The sequence below is a fragment of the Pinus tabuliformis genome, chromosome 8 (assembly GCF_031772625.1).
Source record: "Pinus tabuliformis cultivar Carrire ecotype Pingquan chromosome 8, CPIR1, whole genome shotgun sequence".
In the NCBI taxonomy this organism is placed as follows: Eukaryota; Viridiplantae; Streptophyta; class Pinopsida; order Pinales; family Pinaceae; genus Pinus; species Pinus tabuliformis.
This window is the reverse complement of record NC_142294.1, coordinates 1,733,327,528-1,733,348,443: the sequence shown is the minus strand read 5'-3', so window position 1 is coordinate 1,733,348,443 and position 20,916 is coordinate 1,733,327,528. Positions and strand designations below refer to the sequence as shown.

General features: G+C 37.3%; 1 protein-coding gene across 4 annotated transcripts in view; it reads right to left on the bottom strand.

Moving 5' to 3' along the window:
• The window catches only part of LOC149243012 (alpha/beta-Hydrolases superfamily protein), a 135,517-nt gene that overhangs the window by 54,718 nt on the left and 59,883 nt on the right, over positions 1-20,916 (bottom strand). For 3 of the 4 annotated variants that reach the window (XR_016246679.1, XR_016246680.1, XM_089374400.1), the window contains exon 5: positions 6,847-6,923. Coding sequence is in view for 1 of the 4 variants with exons in the window: in XM_089374400.1 (XP_089230526.1) it covers positions 6,847-6,923 (77 nt within the window). In the remaining 3 variants the exon portion in view is untranslated. Of the gene's footprint in view, positions 1-6,846; positions 6,924-20,916 lie in introns of those variants that run through there. The other variant, XR_016246681.1, reaches the window with a different exon arrangement.

The following is a 20,916-nucleotide window of genomic DNA, read 5'->3' as shown; positions in this document are numbered from 1 at the left end:
CTTTCCTATTTTTTAGGGGGTGTTGACCACTCCATGTGAACTATGCCATAGCTATACATCTTTTTGCGCATGAATTTCCATCATGTCCAAGCACTTAGATGATCCACAAATTCATCATTATCAGCGATATGTACACTAGAGTTTTGTAAACCCATACTGCATTTTGTCATGTAAATGGTCCTAACAAGACAAATGTATGTAACAACCTAGATAAATTTATTTTTCCGATGATGATTTCTATCCTAGGAGGTTTTTAGTCTCACCGATTCATATGTGTTTCTAAACACAGATGATCGGCATAGTTTTTCCCTCGAGCCTCACCCCAAAGCTAGGGTGCATTTTGTCATCAAGATTTTTAATTAGTCCTAGTGTTATTTATCGAGTCTCTGTAAAAATGATCTGGGAATAATTCTAACTATTTGGTTATATTATTTTATTACAAGTCACTTAGTCTACTAGATAATATTTTGTGTCGCAGAAATGGGTAATTATTGAGGGTCTATAACAAACAGGTGTTACCCCTTCATGGGTTAGAAATGTAATATTTCATGTAAAAATATTTATTGCATGTTCCTTAATAGTTAGACACCATGAATAAATATTAGAAGGTAGGAAAAATTAATAATCCCCTCATGAGTCAATTAATTAAAATTTCTAGCTAAAATAAATTAAAATGCTAAAGCCAGAAATTTAATTAATTTAGGTCCTAGGAAAAATTAAATTCTCCAACATTTAAAATTCGTGGGTTTTAAAGTTTTTAATTTTTGGAGGTCCTCAACCAAGGGAATATTGAAAATTTCAAGATATTTTGAACCCTTGGGCCATAATAGTTAAGTCAAAATCAACTTTTTGCGGCAATTAACTCAAAATAGTCATTTTTGAGTTAATTAAAAAGAAATTAAAAGTGAAATTCGAATATCCTCAAAAAATAACTTTATTTCAACGGTGATGATTAAAAGATCATTTGATCTTCATCAACAGTTGAGATTGTTTTGTCAGAGATCAAGCCAACTAGCCGTTGGAGAATTTTTCTATAAATGAGAAGTCTCTCTCCATTATTTGGATCCAATTTCTGAATTGTGTACTTGCTTTAAGAAAACTCCTGTAACTTTTTCTGGTTAATAAAACGCAAAGACTTTGGGATTTCAGATCGTGGTGTTCCTCTTTCAGATTTATGTGGTAATATTGTATTCATACTTGCTGCTTTTCTTTGCATTTGCTGGTTAATAGCCTTTGATGATTTATCTTGCACAGATTTCTGGGTTTTTAGAATATCATTTTAATTTGATAGAAGTAGCAGGTATCTCTATTTCTTGATAATTTTATGATCATTTTTTAGATCTCTATTAATCTAACAAACAAATTTAAGTGTGCAGAAGTTATCATTCAGAATTTGGGTGTATAAGGAAGTCCTCAGCTGGACCAACTGACTCTCAGTGTCTTTTTAATTTCTGAAGTCATTTTATAGAATATTTTACTTGCAGGGTTTTTCTTGGGCTTGTGCCTCTTTAAAATTTCAAATTTATTTCTAAATATTGTGTAAAAAATTGTTTAAATCTGGCTAATAGAGGGCTTTGATCTGCAGATATGTTAGATCTGTAGAATATTTTTGTAGATTTGTAAATAGCAAATTTTTAATTCATTAGGGTTCTGGGTATTTCATATTTTTGTATATACATGCTTTGGGGTTTTCTGTCTTTTATTTGTGCAAAAAAAATAAAATAAATAAAATAAAAATAAAATAAAATAAAATAAAAATAAAAATAAATAAATAAATCTGAAAATTGCAGGTGATTTTTGTGGATTCCGGAGAGAGATCTAAGCCCCGAAGGGCATCTCCATTTTGTTTGCAGGTTGAAGAAAAATTGCAAGAAGATCGTGGGAAAAAAAATTTAGGGCCTTGAGGCCCTGCGCTGGCCATCTCCCACCTCCTTACGGCCTCCCATCATTCTCCTTTCAACCTCCCTTTCTTCACCCTCCTTCATCACTAAATTTTCTCCATAAATTTCCCTAAAAAATTTAACAAATTTTAACAAAAAAATTCTGAGTTTGGCATTTGCATTGGAGAATTTTCAGTGACTTGGGCAACCCATCTTCAAGTGTCTTCAAGGAGCTCACTGGTGGACATCCTCTAAACCCTTACCTCTTTCATTGATCTAATTGAAAGCAAGATTAATACTGGCATAAAATTTTAGTTATCTGAAATTTAACAGCAAAATAGTTTGCATCTTTCACTGCATTACATTTCAGAAACATAATTACATTCAAAAACTTTTGCATGTTATTTCCTTAATATTATTTCACTATTTTTTTAGTAATTTTCTGAGCTTTTAGATCAAATACATCAATAGATCAGAAATAATTAAACTCGGAAATTTTATGAATTTAGCAGCAAATTTAATTTACATTTTTACTGTTGTATAATTGCAGAAATAGAAGTTAGTTTCAATAACTTTTGCAAACAAATTTCTAAAATAAAAATTATCGTTGTTCAGTAGTTTATTTCCGAGTTTTTTAGATGAAATACAGCAATAGATCAAAAAGAATTAAACTAAGAAAAAATTTTGAATTGTACTTATCAGTTTGTCATTTAAAATTTTCTACTGTTATACATAGAAATTTATGAATATTGCATGGTTACAAGATAGTTGTTTTAGAATATATTGTTGGTTTTAACATTTGATGTAAGAGCAGATTACTAGACTAATATTTCATTAATGTGATCTGAGTTTAAAACATTTACTTTAATTTCTGTAGTTCATTTGTTTTTTACATGCTTATGCAAGTAGGACTAATCTAGTTTTACTTATGCATCTAATGATCTTGATTGAGTATTTCATACAAATGAATTTTTGAATTTAAAGGTGTTTTATTTCATAATTTTACATTTCAGTCCATTGTGCATTTCAGTAATTATTTGTGCAGATTTTACATTTTTCAGTGCTGGTATAAGTACCTGCTTTCACATTTAGATCACCACCTTTTTGAACCTTAAGTAACATTTAAAAAATATTTCAGAAATAATTTTAAGCCCTCATTTAACTAAAATTAACCAAGTGCCTGCATTTCACATAGTTTTAAATTTTGCATTTGCATATGAGACAGTCGAGTCTTTTCAACAACAGTTTCTCAGCCTTTACTTGAACCTTATTTTCTTCGCAAGATAGTTGACTTAAAGGAACTCGTATCACTTTCTTCAAATCATTTTGAATCCTTAAAATCTTGCAAAATCTAAAACAAGTATTGGTTGCTTAGCTACGTCTCTCAGGTTGGTTGGTTCCCAACTAATCTTTCCTTTTTCCATTTCCATAGGGTCTACCCCCCTTAGTCTGCGATTGGGAGACAACTCAAACAGAGTGATTGGGGATCAGTGTGACAGGCCCCGATCTGAGTCGTTGTTGCGATGCCTAGACATTTTGTGCGACAACATTTTTTGGTGTCGTTGTTGGGGACCAATTTATTGGACCTTGGCTTTGCGACATTCATCTTAATCATCTTTATCTTCTCAATCTTTCATCATTTCTTATCCCATTAACGCCACGTTTTCTGGCGCCATTTCATCTCTTCATCTTTTCATCGCCTTATCTTTTTCCTCTCACTAATCCTTTCATCTTCTCTATATGCACCTTTAGCACCTGGACATTTCGGTTGGTTTCTTGTTTGGGTGGTGACTCTACTTATTCATCCATTATTTCTCAAACAAGAAGCCCTCCCTGATATCCAACTGCTTCTCCCAGACTAACCTTTTGATTTTTGCCTTTTGGATCTTGGAGCTAGATTCATGTTCTATTTGCATTTACTATCAATGTTTATAAGTTAATGTGATTGCTACTGGATATAATTGGAAATTGGCATTCAGCTGTTGAAGGAAAATTGAAGTAAATTGTGCTTAAGCATAGAACATACCACTGTTATATGAAATTAACAGCATGGTTAGAGCCAGAGGAACCATTAGAACAGGGGTAACAAGAGGAGGACTCGGGGGAGGAGCGGCACAAGGAGGAGGAGCAAGAGGAAGAGGAGGAGGAGGAGGAGCAAGAGGAGGAGGAGGAGGAGGAGACTGTGGAAGCATCAACGTCAGCACCATCTGATATAGATATAGGAGAGCACAGCTCCATACCCAGCAGTCATTATTTGACATTTGCTACAGGGGCAGGGCTGCCAAACAACCCATCATGTTTTCCCATAAAAGGAGGAGAGGGCACTGATCTCAAACAGATAGTTGCTAGTTTTATTTGTTTTGCTACATATACCTCATGGTAATGAGATACTTTTATATATGTGATGTTATTTTGTATTAGTTCTCCACATTTGAGTCCTTGATTAGACAATTATCAAGGATCAGCAGGATTTGGTATCGCCTTTGATGTATCATTTTTATTTTACATCCACTACATCATATATATCAGCGTTTTCTTCATATTTATGTGCCAATCTGTTTATTTCATGTTGTTATTGCTATTATAAGTTTAAAATTTTGAAGAAAAAAAATGAATATATTATGCATTTTTTATGTTTGGCGATATTTTCGCCGATATTGCCGATAAGATGTTTTCTAGACCCTCGCTGATATTTTGCTGATACCAATATTTTCAACACTGATTTTTGGTCAACCTGACCCTGGAAAAATCCCACTGTTGGGCAAAACCAATTCTGAACGGAGGCTTTATTTTTGCTTCTTAAAGGAAATCTTACAACAAAATTATAAGGAGAGTTTAAACTTATCTCTTCCCTTTAGTTGCTTCTTCTGAGATTTCTTTAACTCTGAAATTTCTGGGACTGATATTCTATCTTCACAAAGTCTCCCTCATCCAGTGAAAAATAAACCCTCCTTTTGGCTTACAGTGCTTAGGGAATTTGATATAAGGAACAATTTACATTTTAGAACTGTGACACACATCTCCCTTCTAGATTTTGGTCTCCTATAGCAGACATTTTCCACCCTTGATAGCTCGTTGAAGCCTCCTAAATTTTATACTATAGCATGCCCAAGCTAGAAGAGAAATACGCTCCTCAAGCCCGAAATTCTTGGCCTCTTTTTAGCTGACTGGTGGGTGAGATAAATAATGCATGTACGCTAACTCAAGCTCAGAGAAAGATTCAACCCGAGTGTTGAAGGTTGTGAAGTTCCTCCTTAGAGATTTGAATCGCCTCCAAGGCTTAAACTCAGCCTCTTAAGATTCAAACTAGTGCTTAAACTCTCTTGCTCTCCTATTGTTCGATTTCTTCTTGAAGCTTGCTCCTCCTTTCTCTCTTGCTCCTCTTCCCAATGTTTTCATGAGAATAACGAACCTCCTCCTCCTTTTTCCTCTCTTTTGTCTCCTAAGAAAAGATTGGAACCCTATCCCTAAGATCTAATGGTTGAGATTTAATCTCAAACCATTAGATCAAGGGTGGAGATTAGTCCCCTACTTGACCCCCCCTCATCTGGTCCCATTTTCTATTAATGCACCTCCCTAGTACTTTTCGATGTTTTAGTACCTTGGTCACTTTTTCTCATAAAGTGACTTTTAAAACATAAGTCACTTTAATAATATAAAGTGTACTTTAGTACTTTACACAAAGTCACTTTTTAAGCACGTGACTTTAATAATTAAAAGTGCATAGTACATCTCCACATAAAAAGTACATTAGCCCCCTTGATATTAATAAACTCATAATATCTCTTAGACAAAAAGTGATTAATGTGTCTCCCTATGCCAAAAGGAGAAATGCCTACGAAACACCTCTTTGGTACCATTTCGAGATGGAGAAAGTAGAATTTTAGATTCCACCCAAGATCCAGTGGACTTAACAATTTTTAGGATTTCAAAATTGAGGGGATTGCAACGTTCCATTGGATTTTGTCGTGTATGAGATTAAAGAACTAGCACTTAATCAAGAGAACCAAGCCCTCTCTGTACATTGATGTTACTGGTATTGACTGTTGAACTCCTCTATCATGACCCTAGTAGAAGTGTACCCATAACTCAGACATAAACTGGATTTGGCATGTTAAGCTTTTTCTATCTTATTATAATGCTTAGAGGGTGATATTGATGATGAGGATCCCAATATAGGCAATGATTTCAAAGATATGTAGGTATTTGTTGTAGCATGATTTTCTTGGGCCTTGGGCCTTTTCACTTGTTCATTTATTCATGAATCTATATCTGTATTCCAAATTATAATGCTAAAACACAAACGCTTTCTTCCAAAGTTTCAGTATAATTTTCTGAAATAAATAAATAAAGAAAAAGGGTAACATTTCTAATGTGTTCCCATTTTAGATGTGTTTCGATTTACCCATACCATGCAACTTAGGAATAGGTCAACTTTTAAGCCAATTACACAAGATAGTTTACCCAATGGCCTTAGGTGAAGATTGCATCCTTATTTCAACAACTAAGTGCATGCAAAATACCACCAAGTGCAACTATTATCAACCATATAGTACCATTGTTGACCACCAAAGTTGGGTTGTCACCAAGTAACACTGAACTAATTATGAACTACAATCAATAGATGATAAAACACATAAATTAGAATAAAGAATAGAAGTTAAATATGGCAACCAAGAAATGGTTGTTGTAATTGATAGTTATTGTAATAATTAGTTAGGGTAGTTATGTCACTAGTAAGCAATTGTGTTTCGACTATAAAGTATAGGATGATAGGCTAGAAGGTGAAATAGAGTACTATATAGTTGGCTTTATGATGTCATGTCAGGCAATCAATTAATTAAAAAACAGACCACCACTAATTTTTGGTGAAGAAAGCATATGAATTTCATAAACAAGTCCAGGGATAATGCAAGCATAAAGATGAAAACCACAACCGCTATCAAATAAAGACCTACAGACAAACCTGTGAGTCACAAACACAACAGGTCTATCCCCAACACCTGCTGCAACCAGTTTATTGAGCAGCATTGAACTCACTTCCTGTTGAAACCAAGAGATAAGATCAGTCAGATCATATTATAACAACAGCTAATTGTATATTTTAGTTGCCTATGACCAATTCTCTCATGAGCATTGCTCATCATTCAATATCTTATACCAATTGTAATCGTTAGAAAAAATATATTTGCAGCAAGTGAAGAAAGAATCCTAAATTTATTGTGCATAATTATACAAGATTACTATCACAACCATCATGTATTTTATTTCTTTCTTTTGTGGGGTGAGGGGGAGCACTACATGAGCAGAGACTAAGCAATCAACAACATAGAGAAAATTTGAACAAAGGTATGGAACACACCTAGAAATGGATGTTTCGGTAATCAAGTAGAGGACAAGAGAGCATAAGCCGAATGCTTGAGGTAGACTTCCTGGCAAGCAGTCAATTATGCGTTACAGGAACTTGATATGAAGCATGATAACCTGGCTCTCAGATGACATTTACAAACAAAAGGTATACACAGTTTTTATCCAAACCACAGGTTCAATATATTGCCGTGAGACCACTGGGAACCTGACTGGTTGGCCAAGCAGGGGTGGTTGTATTCTCCACACAAGTGTTCAATTCCCCCCAAGAGTATGGTATGTTTCGGCCTGTAAAACAAAAGGGCTATCATGGCCATTCAGTCTGTCCATGCCATAGTAATAGGGCTTTGCGAGCAGACTCAAGAACCGCCAAGTCAATGTGACCTGCCCAAAACTGCCAAAAAGTTCCTAAACCTGTCGAGTTTTAACAAAACCCATTGGACCAATGCAAGACCCATCAAGTCACTGCAGAACTAGCAAGTCAAAATGCCTACATATACTTGGTTATGTTTGGATATGTTATTTTTGCATTATATTCAGTGCATTTTCATTATATTCATTGTAATCTTCCATGTATAGTCTTTAAAGAAAAAAAAAACTTTAAAAACTGCATTTTTTTTCTATTTGTCATGGTGTCAAGTCATTGTCAGGTTGGCTCAAGACTCACATTTTACCCAGTCCTGAGTTGAGTATGATTCTCTGGTCAAAACGAACCTTGTGCTAAGTGAAATCTGGTGACTTTGGGCCAAGAATTGGCCATACAGTGCGACACAGTATCCCAATTCCCACCTCTTGATAGGTGTTGGGTGCTTGGCACTTGAAAAAGGAAGTGTTCCTCGAAACTTGAAAGCTCCAACCCATCCTTGCATGAGCAAAACTCTGAATATTCTTGTTAGTAAATTACACTAACAAAACAGAAACAGTATCGGTCCATGTACCAGAGTTTCAAGTGAAATGGTGAAGTTATTAACACTTTTTTCAAGATGAAATAGGGCAAAGCTTGTGCGGGAATTGCTGACACAAAATCTAGCAGGCCTAGTGCAAAGCCCCACTAGGCAAGACCAGACCTTAGGGAAACATGAGAAAGGGTTTGCACTGTCACCCCAGCAACCTTTATCCTGATCTTTAGTGGTATTTGACCACAAGGGAGCCTTCCTTAAATTCACCTAAACAGTATTCAATAATGATGGCTTAAGGTGATCAATATGAAGTCTATTAAATAGGACCAAGTGTCGATGGAGTCTAGAAGACCTGTAGATGTTATATGCCAAAGTTCAAGTACTCTATTCCCAGACCAATTTGATTGATGTTATAAATTAGGGTTTTATTGATTTTAAATAATAAGGTACACAATGTCACATAACAGCCAAGGGAAAAGGTTGTTTGATGAATATTCAACAAAGGGAATATGCCTTCAAATAAACACCAAGGATCAGGGTTTCTTAGTGGATATCTAGTGATGAAAACATGCATAAACAGCAAACTAAGGATCACATCAGCCCTAAAGAGGGGATTTTTACAATGCAAAAATGCTATATTTTGCTTTTGTATGATTTATTGATGCAATTCCTACTTTATGAACCATAAACATCAAACTTAAATTTACTTTTTAGCAATTTCCAACAATAAATCCTGGCTGCTAGCCCTACATATCTAGGAAAAAGGCAAGAAAGAAGGAATTTAATTGATTGGATGGATGATCAACCCAATTATGATTAGTGCCTTGTCTTAAATGGGTTGAATGGAGTTTTCTAGAGAAAAATTCAATAAGAACAGTTTTGGTGGAGTAAAAGTAGATGACTACGGCATCCACTTTTAAAACACCAACTACTTTCCATGTGAGGGGAGAATTTAAATATAAGGAATGCACATTTAAAGTTTCCTTGTAAGTTTCAAAGATAACAATTTTGCATGCCATAAAGGAGCAAGATTTCAACATAGATTTAGAATTTAATTACAGCACAAAATAGAAACCCCACTACACAAACATATTATGCAAAATATAGAAATTAGGCACGACACTTTCAAAATTTTCAAAAGAAACACCTCAATCAATCCTACGAAAACATCTCCATGCAAAAATTGATCTCCAAGAGAATTTGCACCATAGAAAATTCACCAAGGATCTCTTGATATTTGATTGGGTTTTCCCCCTTGTGGGGTTTTTCCCTAGTCTCTGACCTAAACTCTAGTGCCTCTTGTTATTGTTTTTTGAGCTCTGTGATCACTACATTCTTGTCATTGCTATCTTTTGATTTCTAAAGTATATAATTATTTGATGAAGAAAAATAATTAAAGAAGCTCTAAATTCACAAATAATTATCAGCAGGTCAGAAATATTGCTTGTACATCTTGTACTTGATTTTCAACATGGTATCAGAGCAGGGAAAACAAGAAAGTTGCAGATCACAAGAAGCACTCATCATCTTGAAAGAAGTCTGTAGAAGAGATCCTCTTGAAAGAACTAAATATTGACCTTGTAAGACTCAAGCATCTCTGGAAGGAAGTCCGAGTTATGTTCATCATTTGAATCAGATCTCGCTCAAAGAGACTTGGAAGGACAAATAAGAAACAAGGTCAAGGTATGATTTTCTATGTCTCATATCTGAGGTGGTAGGTTTGAAATGACTCTGTTAGAATCTGATTTGTCCCTATATCAAAGTCAGAGGTATGTCTCTACAAACTTGAGTTTATCTCTGTAAGCCTGTAAGATCTGACAGATATAGGATGTCTTGATATATCAAAAGTCTGTAAGTATCCTAGCTTGACTCTCTCTTGCAAAGGTCTGTGTCTTCATCATGAATGGATCTTAGTATCTTTCTAATCCATATTTCCATCTCTGTTATGAGACCGAACCTACTGTCATCAAGATCAATCTCATTACCTTCAAATAATCTGTGATGGAATAGAATAAGTTCAAGTCTCTCTGAAGCAATATCAAGTCCAAATGGATCTGGATCAAAACCTAGCTTGATGTCCCCTTTTGAATTGTAGACAGTAAGTGTTAATTATATCCTTGCTTGGATCAAGTTCACATACTTTTTAAACGGTCCTAAAGGTTAATTGTGATCATGTGCATCATATTTTCAGTGATTGGTTAATCGCACCAGATCTTAATCATTGAAGGTTCACATTTATATACATTATGTTGGAGATGACTTTAACTTATGCACGCCATACAATCAATATTCCATTCTATTCAGTGTGAAATTCCTTCTTGCGTTTTGCAACACACCTGTAGGTTCCTCGCTGTGATCTGCACAGTGGTCATTCAAAGTTTATTTGCAGGGATCTACTCATCTGAAGACTACTTCTTTATGAATTGAACTGGATAAGAAAATATTTACGTGATCTATGTGTTTCGTGTTGGAAGAATTCGGATCAATGATCTTTGTATATATGTTTTCATTAATTTGCCAGAGGTTCCTTTTATGCTCACTTCAATTGTTGAAGGTTCATTTTACATGCACTATAAGTGATCGCACTTAGATTCAGTTTTTGCATTGAATATATTTTGAGAACAGATGGGTGTACTTGGTAATTTGTTGTCGATTGGAGGTTTCTTGCAGGAATATATGCCCAGATCATCAACTTGTATTTGTTGAAGAAACTATGACAGGCATATACACACAATAGCATGCGCACTGTGTGGATGCACTGAGATAATACAGAATACATTGCAGAGATCAGTCCTTGGTGTATATGACAGAAGTTTTGATACACAGAGATTATGACATGGGCAGAGGTTTATCATTATATTCAAGAATTAACTTTGACTGGTTGCAGAGATTCAATACGCAAGGCAGAACTTGAATTCTAACTTGTTATTCCTGGCAGGCCTACTTCAATTTGTCACTCCTTACAAGGTATGTCTCAAATGTCCAATAGCTCAAAATTCGTGTAAGTCTGTGATATGATCCAGACCTCTGATGTTCCAAGGGCAAAGTTCCCTGTATGGTATCTGTGACATACCTCCATAATCACTATAGTTTCTCCAATAATGCTACATTACCTTGTCAAAGATTTGGAGAAGCATATAATTGAATAAAAGATCATATGATTGAAAGAATGTTAACTAACAAGCAATTGTGGATATGACCCTCTTTATGATTTCCTTGTATACAAATCATAAATGCTCAGACATGAAACACATCTCTATCAGTGGTAGAAATGCTGAATTATCCTCCTAATATGTCACTTTACTGAAGCCAAAACCTGAAGATGATCGTCACTAGATCATTGTCAAAAGGGGATGACCTAATCCCTCTAAAAGTTTAAAGAGCCTTCCTGCAAACTTCTTGATATATTGTTGGGAATGATGAAGTCATTCATTGGATAAGAACATTTTTATAAACATAAATTCTTGGACATAAAAGGGTTCTGACATTAGCAAGTTTGACAGATCTAGCAAGAATCTTTGATTGATAATATACTAAATATGTTTGAGATCCTTTAGCATATGAATCTAGGGTTTGGAAGTCTTGGCCAGATTCTAAAGTTGAATCCAGAAAGCCCTAGGGTTTGTGGTCAAAACCCTAGGATTGAAGAAGTTATAAAATACAAGATTAAGTATTAAAAAACCCTAGAAGGTTATGAACCCTAGAAGAGTCTGAGCAAGGAAACCCTAAGGGTGTGGACAAAACCCTAGGACTGATACTGATTCTGAGATTGAATATGATGAAGTTAGAAAAGTATGCAAGGATGCAAAATTTTGAAGAATTATCAAATTCTAGGGTTGGGCTTAAAACCCTAGCTAATCATTTGTTGACAAAAAGTCTAGGGCTTGTGGACTAAGCCCTAGGATGCATTGCTCCCACTGAAAGAAGAAACTCTATCTCCAGAGATAAGTACTTTCTTGATTATTTCTATTATTATTTTATTTTCACTCTCTTGTCTTCGTATATCTTGCTTGGTTGTATTTGTTCTTCCTTGACCTCCTAGTGAGGAATGCAAGTACATAATGAACACTAGCAAGGCGGTGGCAATCGATGGAAGAATAAGGTGTTAATTTTAGTTAACAATGGTATGTTCTATACTTAGCACAATTACTTCAATGTTTCTTTAGCAACCCAATGACAATTCCAATTTAGTTTTCAATAGCAAACACATTAATTACATTGACAGTAAAAGTAGATAAAACATGAAACAAAATGCAGAAGACAAGCCAAGTCAAGAGGACACCAGATTTGGCAGATGCTATGGAAAACCCCCAATGTGGGGAAAACACTTTGATCAATTCTTCTTATTATTATATCAAATGTTCAACAGAGAGAGAGTACAAAAGTGAAAATTTGACTTGCCAAATCGTAATCAAAACAACCCTGTCAAATATGTAGTCTGCAGTCAAATTTAGCCCTAACCAGAAAGTCAAAGATGGTCAACGCAGTAGAAAATCTTCCATTTTGGAGCTCGGTCATGACTCATACCTAGTCAAACTCAGCCTGATAAGGTGGTCAAAGTTAGCCCAAAACAGTCCTGAAAACTGCAGTCAAACTTGGTCAAATCTGCAGTCAGCCCTGTGGTCAAAGTGCCCAAAAATTCTCGATTCCTGTGCCAAATTGTACGGTCTACCAAAAGTGAATTTTCCCACAAAATCGCAGTCAAAGGTCGAGTCAAAGTACTCGGTCAATGTTGGTCAAACTCCTACAACAGTCCTGAAATTTGGCCCTGCAATTTGCCCAGAAAAATTCATCCTTCTGCCACGTGTGAGAGAGAGAAGATCTGCCCAATAGTTCTATGAACCAATGAGAGAAGGAAAAAGAAGAAATGTGTGTGATGATGATGCCAAATGAAGTGAGAGGGCACTTGTATTTATACAAGTCGTTGAGGGTGAAGAGTCACATCCATTGGGCTTCATGAGCCTACATGATGATGTGACCGACCTGAACAATTTGCACATGTGTGGGTATAAATTCAAAAACACACTTCTGCTTGTCGAAATTGGATGATCTTTATAACAATTTTGGTCCTTTCGAAAAGAGGAATTTAATGCAATCATCATCTCCATCAAATGAGTTGTCCCAAGGTGGAATTTGGCCATAGTTTCCAATTTTTATACCACCTCTCAACTAGGGAGAATTCCACCTGCCAATCCATCCATCATCTACCATCTTTGTATCTCATCTCATCTTTGTTCTGCTGAACATTGATATGAAGAGAAGGTAAACCACTCATCCTATCCATATGTCAATCGTAGGGGAAGGTGAACAACTCACCCTACACACATGTATCGTAGGGAAGGTGGACCACTCACCCGACACACATGTCAATCGTCATGGGGTATCACGGGGGAAGGTGAACCACTCACCCTGTACACAACGCACCAATAGGGGAAGGTGAACCACTCACCCTATGGTCGCTCATAGCTCCAAGAAGTACCCCAAGCCCCCAGGAGCTCCTAGAGCTCAATGTCCAACTCAAGTGGGACTCTCATGGAAGGGTCTTTCCACAACTCCAAGTCCCTCTCAAAAGGGTATGAATTTGACCTTCCCTAGGGGCTTCATGAGGATGTCTACGACCTACTCATCAGTCTTGATGTCTTGGAGCCTTATTGCTCCTTGTTGTACCATATCTCAGAGAAAGTGGTACTTGATATCAATGTGCTTGGAGCAGTCATGGAACACGGGATTATTTGAAAGGCGAATCCCACTATGGTTGTCGCAGTAGATCACGATGGTATCTAGCACATGCTCAAATAGCTCACTAAAGAGCTTCCTCAACCAAACAGCGTCACAACAGGCCATACTAGCAGCAATGTATTCGGCCTCGGCGGTGCTTAGAGAAATCGATTTATGCTTCCTGCTCATCCAATAAATTGACATAGACCTCAATGAGAAGTAACATCCAGATGTGCTTTTACGATCTACCACACTGCTAGCCCAGTCAGCATCAGTATATCCATGTAGCCTCAAATCCCTGGTAGTGTATCTCAGTCCATAGTTGATTATGTCATGGAGATATCTCAAGAGATTCTTAGCAGTAATCCAATGTACGTGATGAGGCTCAACCATAAATTGACTCAATGTATTCACAGCGAAGCATATATCTGGTCGAGATTTTACCAAGAACATCAGGGCCCCCACAAGTTGTTGATACTTAGAACGGTTTGCCAATTCGGGCCCAACAGCACTTCCACCTAGTTTCTTGAAGTTGAGTTCCATCGAAATACACACAAACTTGCAATCCACCATCCCACATCTCTCGAGCAGCTTCACAATGTATTTTCCTTGAGAAAGGAAAATCTCACCTGGTTTTTGCTAGACCTCCAAGCCTAGGAAGTAATGCATCAGACCTAGGTCCTTCATCAAGGCCCCCACAAGTTGTCGATACTCGGAAGGGTTTGCCAATTCGGGCCCAACAGCACTTCCACATAGTTTCTTGAAGTTGAGTTCCATCGGAATAGACACAAACTTGCAATCCACCATCTCACATCTCTCGAGCAGCTTCACAATGTATTTTCCTTGAGAAAGGAAAATCTCACCTGGTTTTTGCCAGACCTAGGTACTTGATATCAATGTGCTTGGAGCAGTCATGGAACACAAGATTATTTGAAAGGAGAATCCCACTATGGTTGTCGCAGTAGATCACGGTGGTATCTAACACATGCTCAAATAGCTCACTAAAGAACTTCCTCAACCAAACAGCTTCACAACAGGCCATACTAGCAGCAATGTATTCGACCTCGGCAGTGCTTAGAGAAATCGATTTTTGCTTCCTACTCATCCAAGAAATTGACGTAGACCCCAATGAAAAGTAACATCCAAGTGTGCTTTTACGATCCACCACACTGCCAACCCAGTGAACATCAGTATATCCATGTAGCCTCAATTTCTCGGTAGTGTAACTCAGTCCATAGTTGATCATGCCATGGAGATATCTCAAGAGATTCTTAGCAGCAATTCAATGTACGTGCTGAGACTCAACCATAAATTGACTCAACGTATTCACAGCGAAGCATATTTACCAAGAACTTCAGGCCCCCACAAGTTGTCGATACTCAGAAGGGTTTGCCAATTCAGGCCCAACAACACTTCCACATAGTTTCTTGAATTTGAGTTCCATCGGAATAGACACAAACTTGCAATCCACCATCCCACATCTCTCGAGCAGCTTCACAATGTATTTTCCTTGAGAAAGGAAAATCTCACCTGGTTTTTACCAGACCTCCAGGCCTAGGAAATAACGCATCAGACCTAGGTCCTCCATTTCTAATTCGGAAGCCAGCTCCCTCTTGCATGGATAAATGAGAGGCATGCACCTGTCAGAAAGAGATCATCTACATAAAGGACCAAAATAAGAGGCATGTACTTTTCAACCTTGATGTATAGGTAAGGATCAGCACCAATCCTTGTAAATCCCAACTTCATAAAATAGATATCAATGCTTTCATACCAAGCCCTAGGAGCTTGCTTCAACCCATAGAGGGATTTTTGCAACATGCATATGTGTGTCCTTCGATCTTGTACTTCAAACCCTTGAGGTTGTTCCGAGTAGACTTCCTCCTTAAGCGAGCCATGCAAGAAAGCAATCTTAGTGTCCATTTGATGTAGGCTCCATCCTTGAGAGGCAACGAGAGCAATAGTCGATCTAATAGTGGTATATCTGGAAATTGGTGCAAATATCTCATCATAGTCCACTCCTTTTGAGAGAAGCCTCGAGCAATGAACTTGGCCTCATATTTTTCAGCACTCCCATCAGCTCCATATTTATTTTTGTATAGCCATTATAGGTGACTACAGACTTGTCCTTTGACCTAGGCACCACATCCGAGACATCATTCTTCATGATAGATTCATATTCCTCATTCATCGCATCCTTCCAGACTTGGTGCTTTACGACTTCTTCGAACATAAATGGCTCGAATTGAACAATAGTACTCATAGCAACTAAGTACCCATCATACCTGTTTGGCTTCGTGCTTTCACGGAATATCCCTCTTGGAGCTATGTCTTTCAGCATCTTCGAAAGTATCTTTGAGCCACAAAGGTTTTTTTCTTGAGGTAAAGGGATCACCAAGAGGTGGATCAATGGGATCCATCGGGCCTTCAACATCGACCATAAGCTCATCTGTCAGAGATTCATCTTGCTTTTCTACAACATCATCATTATCCTTCCTTGGAATGGGGAGATCTTTGGCCTTCCCAAGTGCAGTGCCTTCATCGAAGGTGACATCGTGGCTAACTTCCACATCTCTTTGTCCAGGAACATAGATTCTATATGCCTTTGAATTTCCATTGTAGCCCACAAATATTCATTTCTTCCCAGATGCTTCTAGCTTATGTTTTTTCTCTTTAGCACACGGAAATACACAGGACAACCAAATATTCTAAAATGAAAAAAATCAAGTTTCTTACCAATGAAAACTTCTTCGAATGTCTTGAAACCTAATGCGTGATGCAGGCTCCTATTTTGAACATATATGGCAATGTTTGCAGCTTCTCCCCATAAGAAATTTGGTAAACCTTGATCATGGAGCATGGCACAGGTGGCTTCCATGATTGTTCGATTGTTTCATTCAACAACTCCATTTTGCTCAAGAGCGTATGGAATGCTTGTCTCCCTCTTAATGCCAGCCTCTCTACAAAAGTCATATAATTCATTTGATTCATATTTGGTTCCATTGTTTGTCCTCAATATTTTGATCTTCTTCCCTATTTGATTTTCGCCAAGGCTTTCAAAAAATGGAACCATTTGAACACTTCATCCTTCTTTTTCAAGAAATAGATCCATGTTTTGCGAGAGAAGTCATCCACAAAAATTGCATAGTATAAGTATCCTCCCAATGATGTTATAGGGAACATTCCAGATAGGTTAGGATGGACCAATTGAAGAATATCAGTAGTTTGGTTTTCACTTGAAGGGAATGGTCCCCTTGTAAGTTTCCCAGCAACACAATCCTGATAAACTCCTTCATGATTCATGTTAAACTTGGGCATTCCTGTGACCATCTTCCTAACCCTAGGTAAGGCTTTGTAATGAAGGTGAGCAAATCTCTAGTGCCATAATTCAGATTGAAGAGAAGTATCGCAAGTCAAGGCTCCCAAAGAACTTCCTCCAACTTGATAGAGACCTTCAACCCTAAATCCAAGTGTAAATGCATCTTTAGGGTTTCTTTGCCAAATAAATACCTTTCCATCAATGAATGCTACTTGGAAGCCTTTATCTTCCATCGCAGAAATAGACACCAGATTCTTCTTCAAATCGGGTACATACAATACTTCTTGTAGATGAATGGTTTAGCCTTGATTTAAATGAAGAGTGACAGTACTTGTTCCTTTCATGTGATAAGTGGCATTATCTCCAAGTATGATCTCCAAATTAGTGTTCTTTTCAACCAAATTTGAGAGGGCCTCCTCGTACCCAGTGAAGTGCCTTGAGGCTCCACTATCAATCAACCAATGATCCAAAGTATCCGAAGGAGAGGCAATAGATAGAGCAGAAATAAGATAAAATTCCTTTTGTTTTTCTACAACATTACTTTCCTCATACCTGGAATTGCTCGTCCTTTTGGGAGGTTGACCATTTCGATATCAAGCAGTGGGAGCATTCCTCTTTCCTTTACTGTTGAACCTATTGTTCCTTTGATTGCCATTACCTTTGAAATTGTTGTGGTTGTTGTTCTCATCATCCCTTGAAAAATTCTTCTTGTGAGGACATTCTTTAGCATAGTGGCCAAACCTATTACAATTGTAGCACCTTCCTTTCCTTCCTTCTTTGAATCCCTGCTTGAACCCTTGACCTTGTCTCCTTGGACCAACATTATTCTTCCTCTTAGCATGAGCAGAGAAGGTAGTAGGTTCATTTCCATTTGAGGGCTTGTCTCTCTCCATCATCCTTGTCTCTTTTTGAGTGCATCTAGCCAATAATTCATGGAAACTAGGAATCTTGTCATTGTTGAGAATGGTTGTGTTAAACACATCCCATGCTCTTGAAAGACCTCCAAATGCAATGAGAGTGAGCTCCCTGTTAGCAATAACTTCTCCAATGGATAGAATGTCATTCTTGATTTGTGTGATCTGCATGAAGTAGGATTGGATAGACTCCCCTTTACCCATCTTGATGTCCTTCAAATTGTTCTTGAGAAAGAGGATCTGATTTGCATTGTTTACTTTGAACATCCCAATCAGCTTATCATACATCTCCTTAGATGTTCCCAAATCAGAAATATAGGCAACCAAATGTTATTGAATGGAGTCTATGATAATTCTTTTAGTTTTGACCTCACCTTTCTTGTACTTCGTCTTTGCAACAACAGGTGCATTTGAAGGAGGCTCTATCACTCTTCCCTGCACATAGTCCATTGCATCATGCCTTCTAAAGTCAAATCCTTGAGCTTATCCTCAGATTTGAAGTAAGATGTAATAGCCATTGAAGCTAGTCCAATAATCTTGTCTAACAGCTCTCCCTTAGTGATTTTTTTCTCTCACTTGCTTGAGCTTTGTCTTCACCTGAGCTTTGATACCATGTTAATTTTAGTTAACAATGGTATGTTCTATACTTAGCACAATTACTTCAATGTTCCTTTAGCAGCCCAATAACAATTTCCAATTTAGTTTTCAATAGCAAACACATTAACCACATTGACAGTAAAAATAGATAGAACATGAAACAAAATGCAGAAGACAAGCCAAGACAAGAGGGCACCAGATTTGGCAGATGCCAGGGAAAAACCCCAATGTGGGGAAAACCCTTTGATCAATTCTTCTTATTATATATCAAATGTTCAGCATAGAGATAGAGAGCACAAAAGTGAAAATTTGAGTTGCCAAATCACAATCAAAACAACCGTGTCAAATCTGCAGTCAACTGCAATGAAATTTAGCGCTAACCAGAAAGTCAAAGATGGTCAACATAGCAGCAAATCTTCCTTTTTGGAGCTCGGTCATACCCAGTCAAACTTGGCCTGATAAGGTGGTCAAAGTCAGCCCAAACAATCTTGAAATTTGCGGCCAAACTTGATCAACTCTGCGGTCAACTTTGTGGTCAACCTTGCAGTCAACCTTGCGGTCAAGGTGCCTAAAAATTCTTGTTCCTGTGCCAAACTGTACAGCCTGCCAAAAATGAAATTTTCCCACAAAATCGCAGTCAAAGGATGAGTCAAAGTGCTCAATCAATGCTGGTCAAACTCCTGCAACAATCCTAAAATTCGGCCTTCAAATTTGCCCAGAAAATTCGTCCTTCTGCCACACATGTGAGAGAAAGAACATTTGCCCAATAGTTGTATGAGCCAAATGAGAGAAGGAGAGAGAAGAAATGTGTGTGATGATGATGCCAAATGAAGTGAGAGGGTACTTGTATTTATAGAAGTCGTTGAGGGTGAAGAGTCATGTCCATTGGGTTTCATGAGCCTACATGATGATGTGGCCGACCTGAACAATTTGCACGTGTGGACCTAAATTCAAAAACACACTTCTCCTTGTCCAAATTGGATGATCTTTATATCAATTTTGGTCCTCTCAAAAGAAGGAATTTAATTCAATCATCATCTCCATCAAATGAGTTGCCCCAAGGTGGAATTTGGCCCTAGTTGCCAATTTTAACACAATGTGACAAGAAGACTTGTAATTGATGAGCATTAAACTCAGAGAAAGTAAACATGATCAGCCTACTTGAAATATTGTTTTAATCTATAGAAGTTTGTTGTGACTTCTAAGACGGGTAGAAGTCTTGTAGAATGATGTTGATCTAAATCTGCTGAAGATGAACCTGCTTTGTATATTTCTGACTAAAGCCAAGAACCTCTATACCTAGTGTAAGAGGGAGTTGATTGAAGAATCTTGGTCCTACCCAAGATTGAGTGTATGAAGCTTGATGAACTTCTTGTTGAGATCTGGCATTATGGACTGTGAGTCCATGGACATCTGCATGATGTAGAATTTGAAGAAGCTCTGTTGTTGAAGCTTACTGATTGGCTCATTGAATTATTTAAATGCATGAATTTGCACTTTTGGGTGCTATATGAGCTTGAATGACATGGGTCTTTATTGCATAGTTGATTTATGAAGCAATTGGACTTCGAAAGTTGTTTATCGGCTTGTATTATCTATTATACATGTCTCTCGATGAGCAGGCTTCTAATTATTGTCTAAAATATGTTACAGGTAACAAACTGCGGGGATTCTCTAACTCTGACTGGCCCAGAAGTACTGATTATGGAAAGAGTACAACCAGTGGAGGTTTATGTCTGGGCTCTACTATGGTTTCTTGGATGAGCAGAAAACAGTGTTTCATGGTACTAAGTTCTACTAAGGCAGAATACATGGTAGAAGGGACCAGTGAAGCTCTAGTGCATCTCCAATAATGAGCAAACAGCTGATATTCTGAGAAAATCTCTCCCCAAAGGAAAGTTCATGTATTTCAAAGATAAGCTTGGACTTGTGGAGAATGCCTCTCGCTGAGAGGGAGTAGTGATCTACCTAGATCATGTTTATCCCTTGTTGATCTTCCAATGTTCTATGTTGCAACAATCACTTATAACAATTTTTCTTCCAATAGCAATCACTTTATCCAATATATTTTCAATCTGCCAATATTCGTAAGCAAATTGTAGATAGAAAAGAAAACTAAATGCACAATAGATGAAAGCTAAGAACAATAGTGATTTCATCAAAGACCAGGGAAAAACCCCAGAAGGGGGAAAACCTTTTCCAAATTCTTCTTCTATTAGATT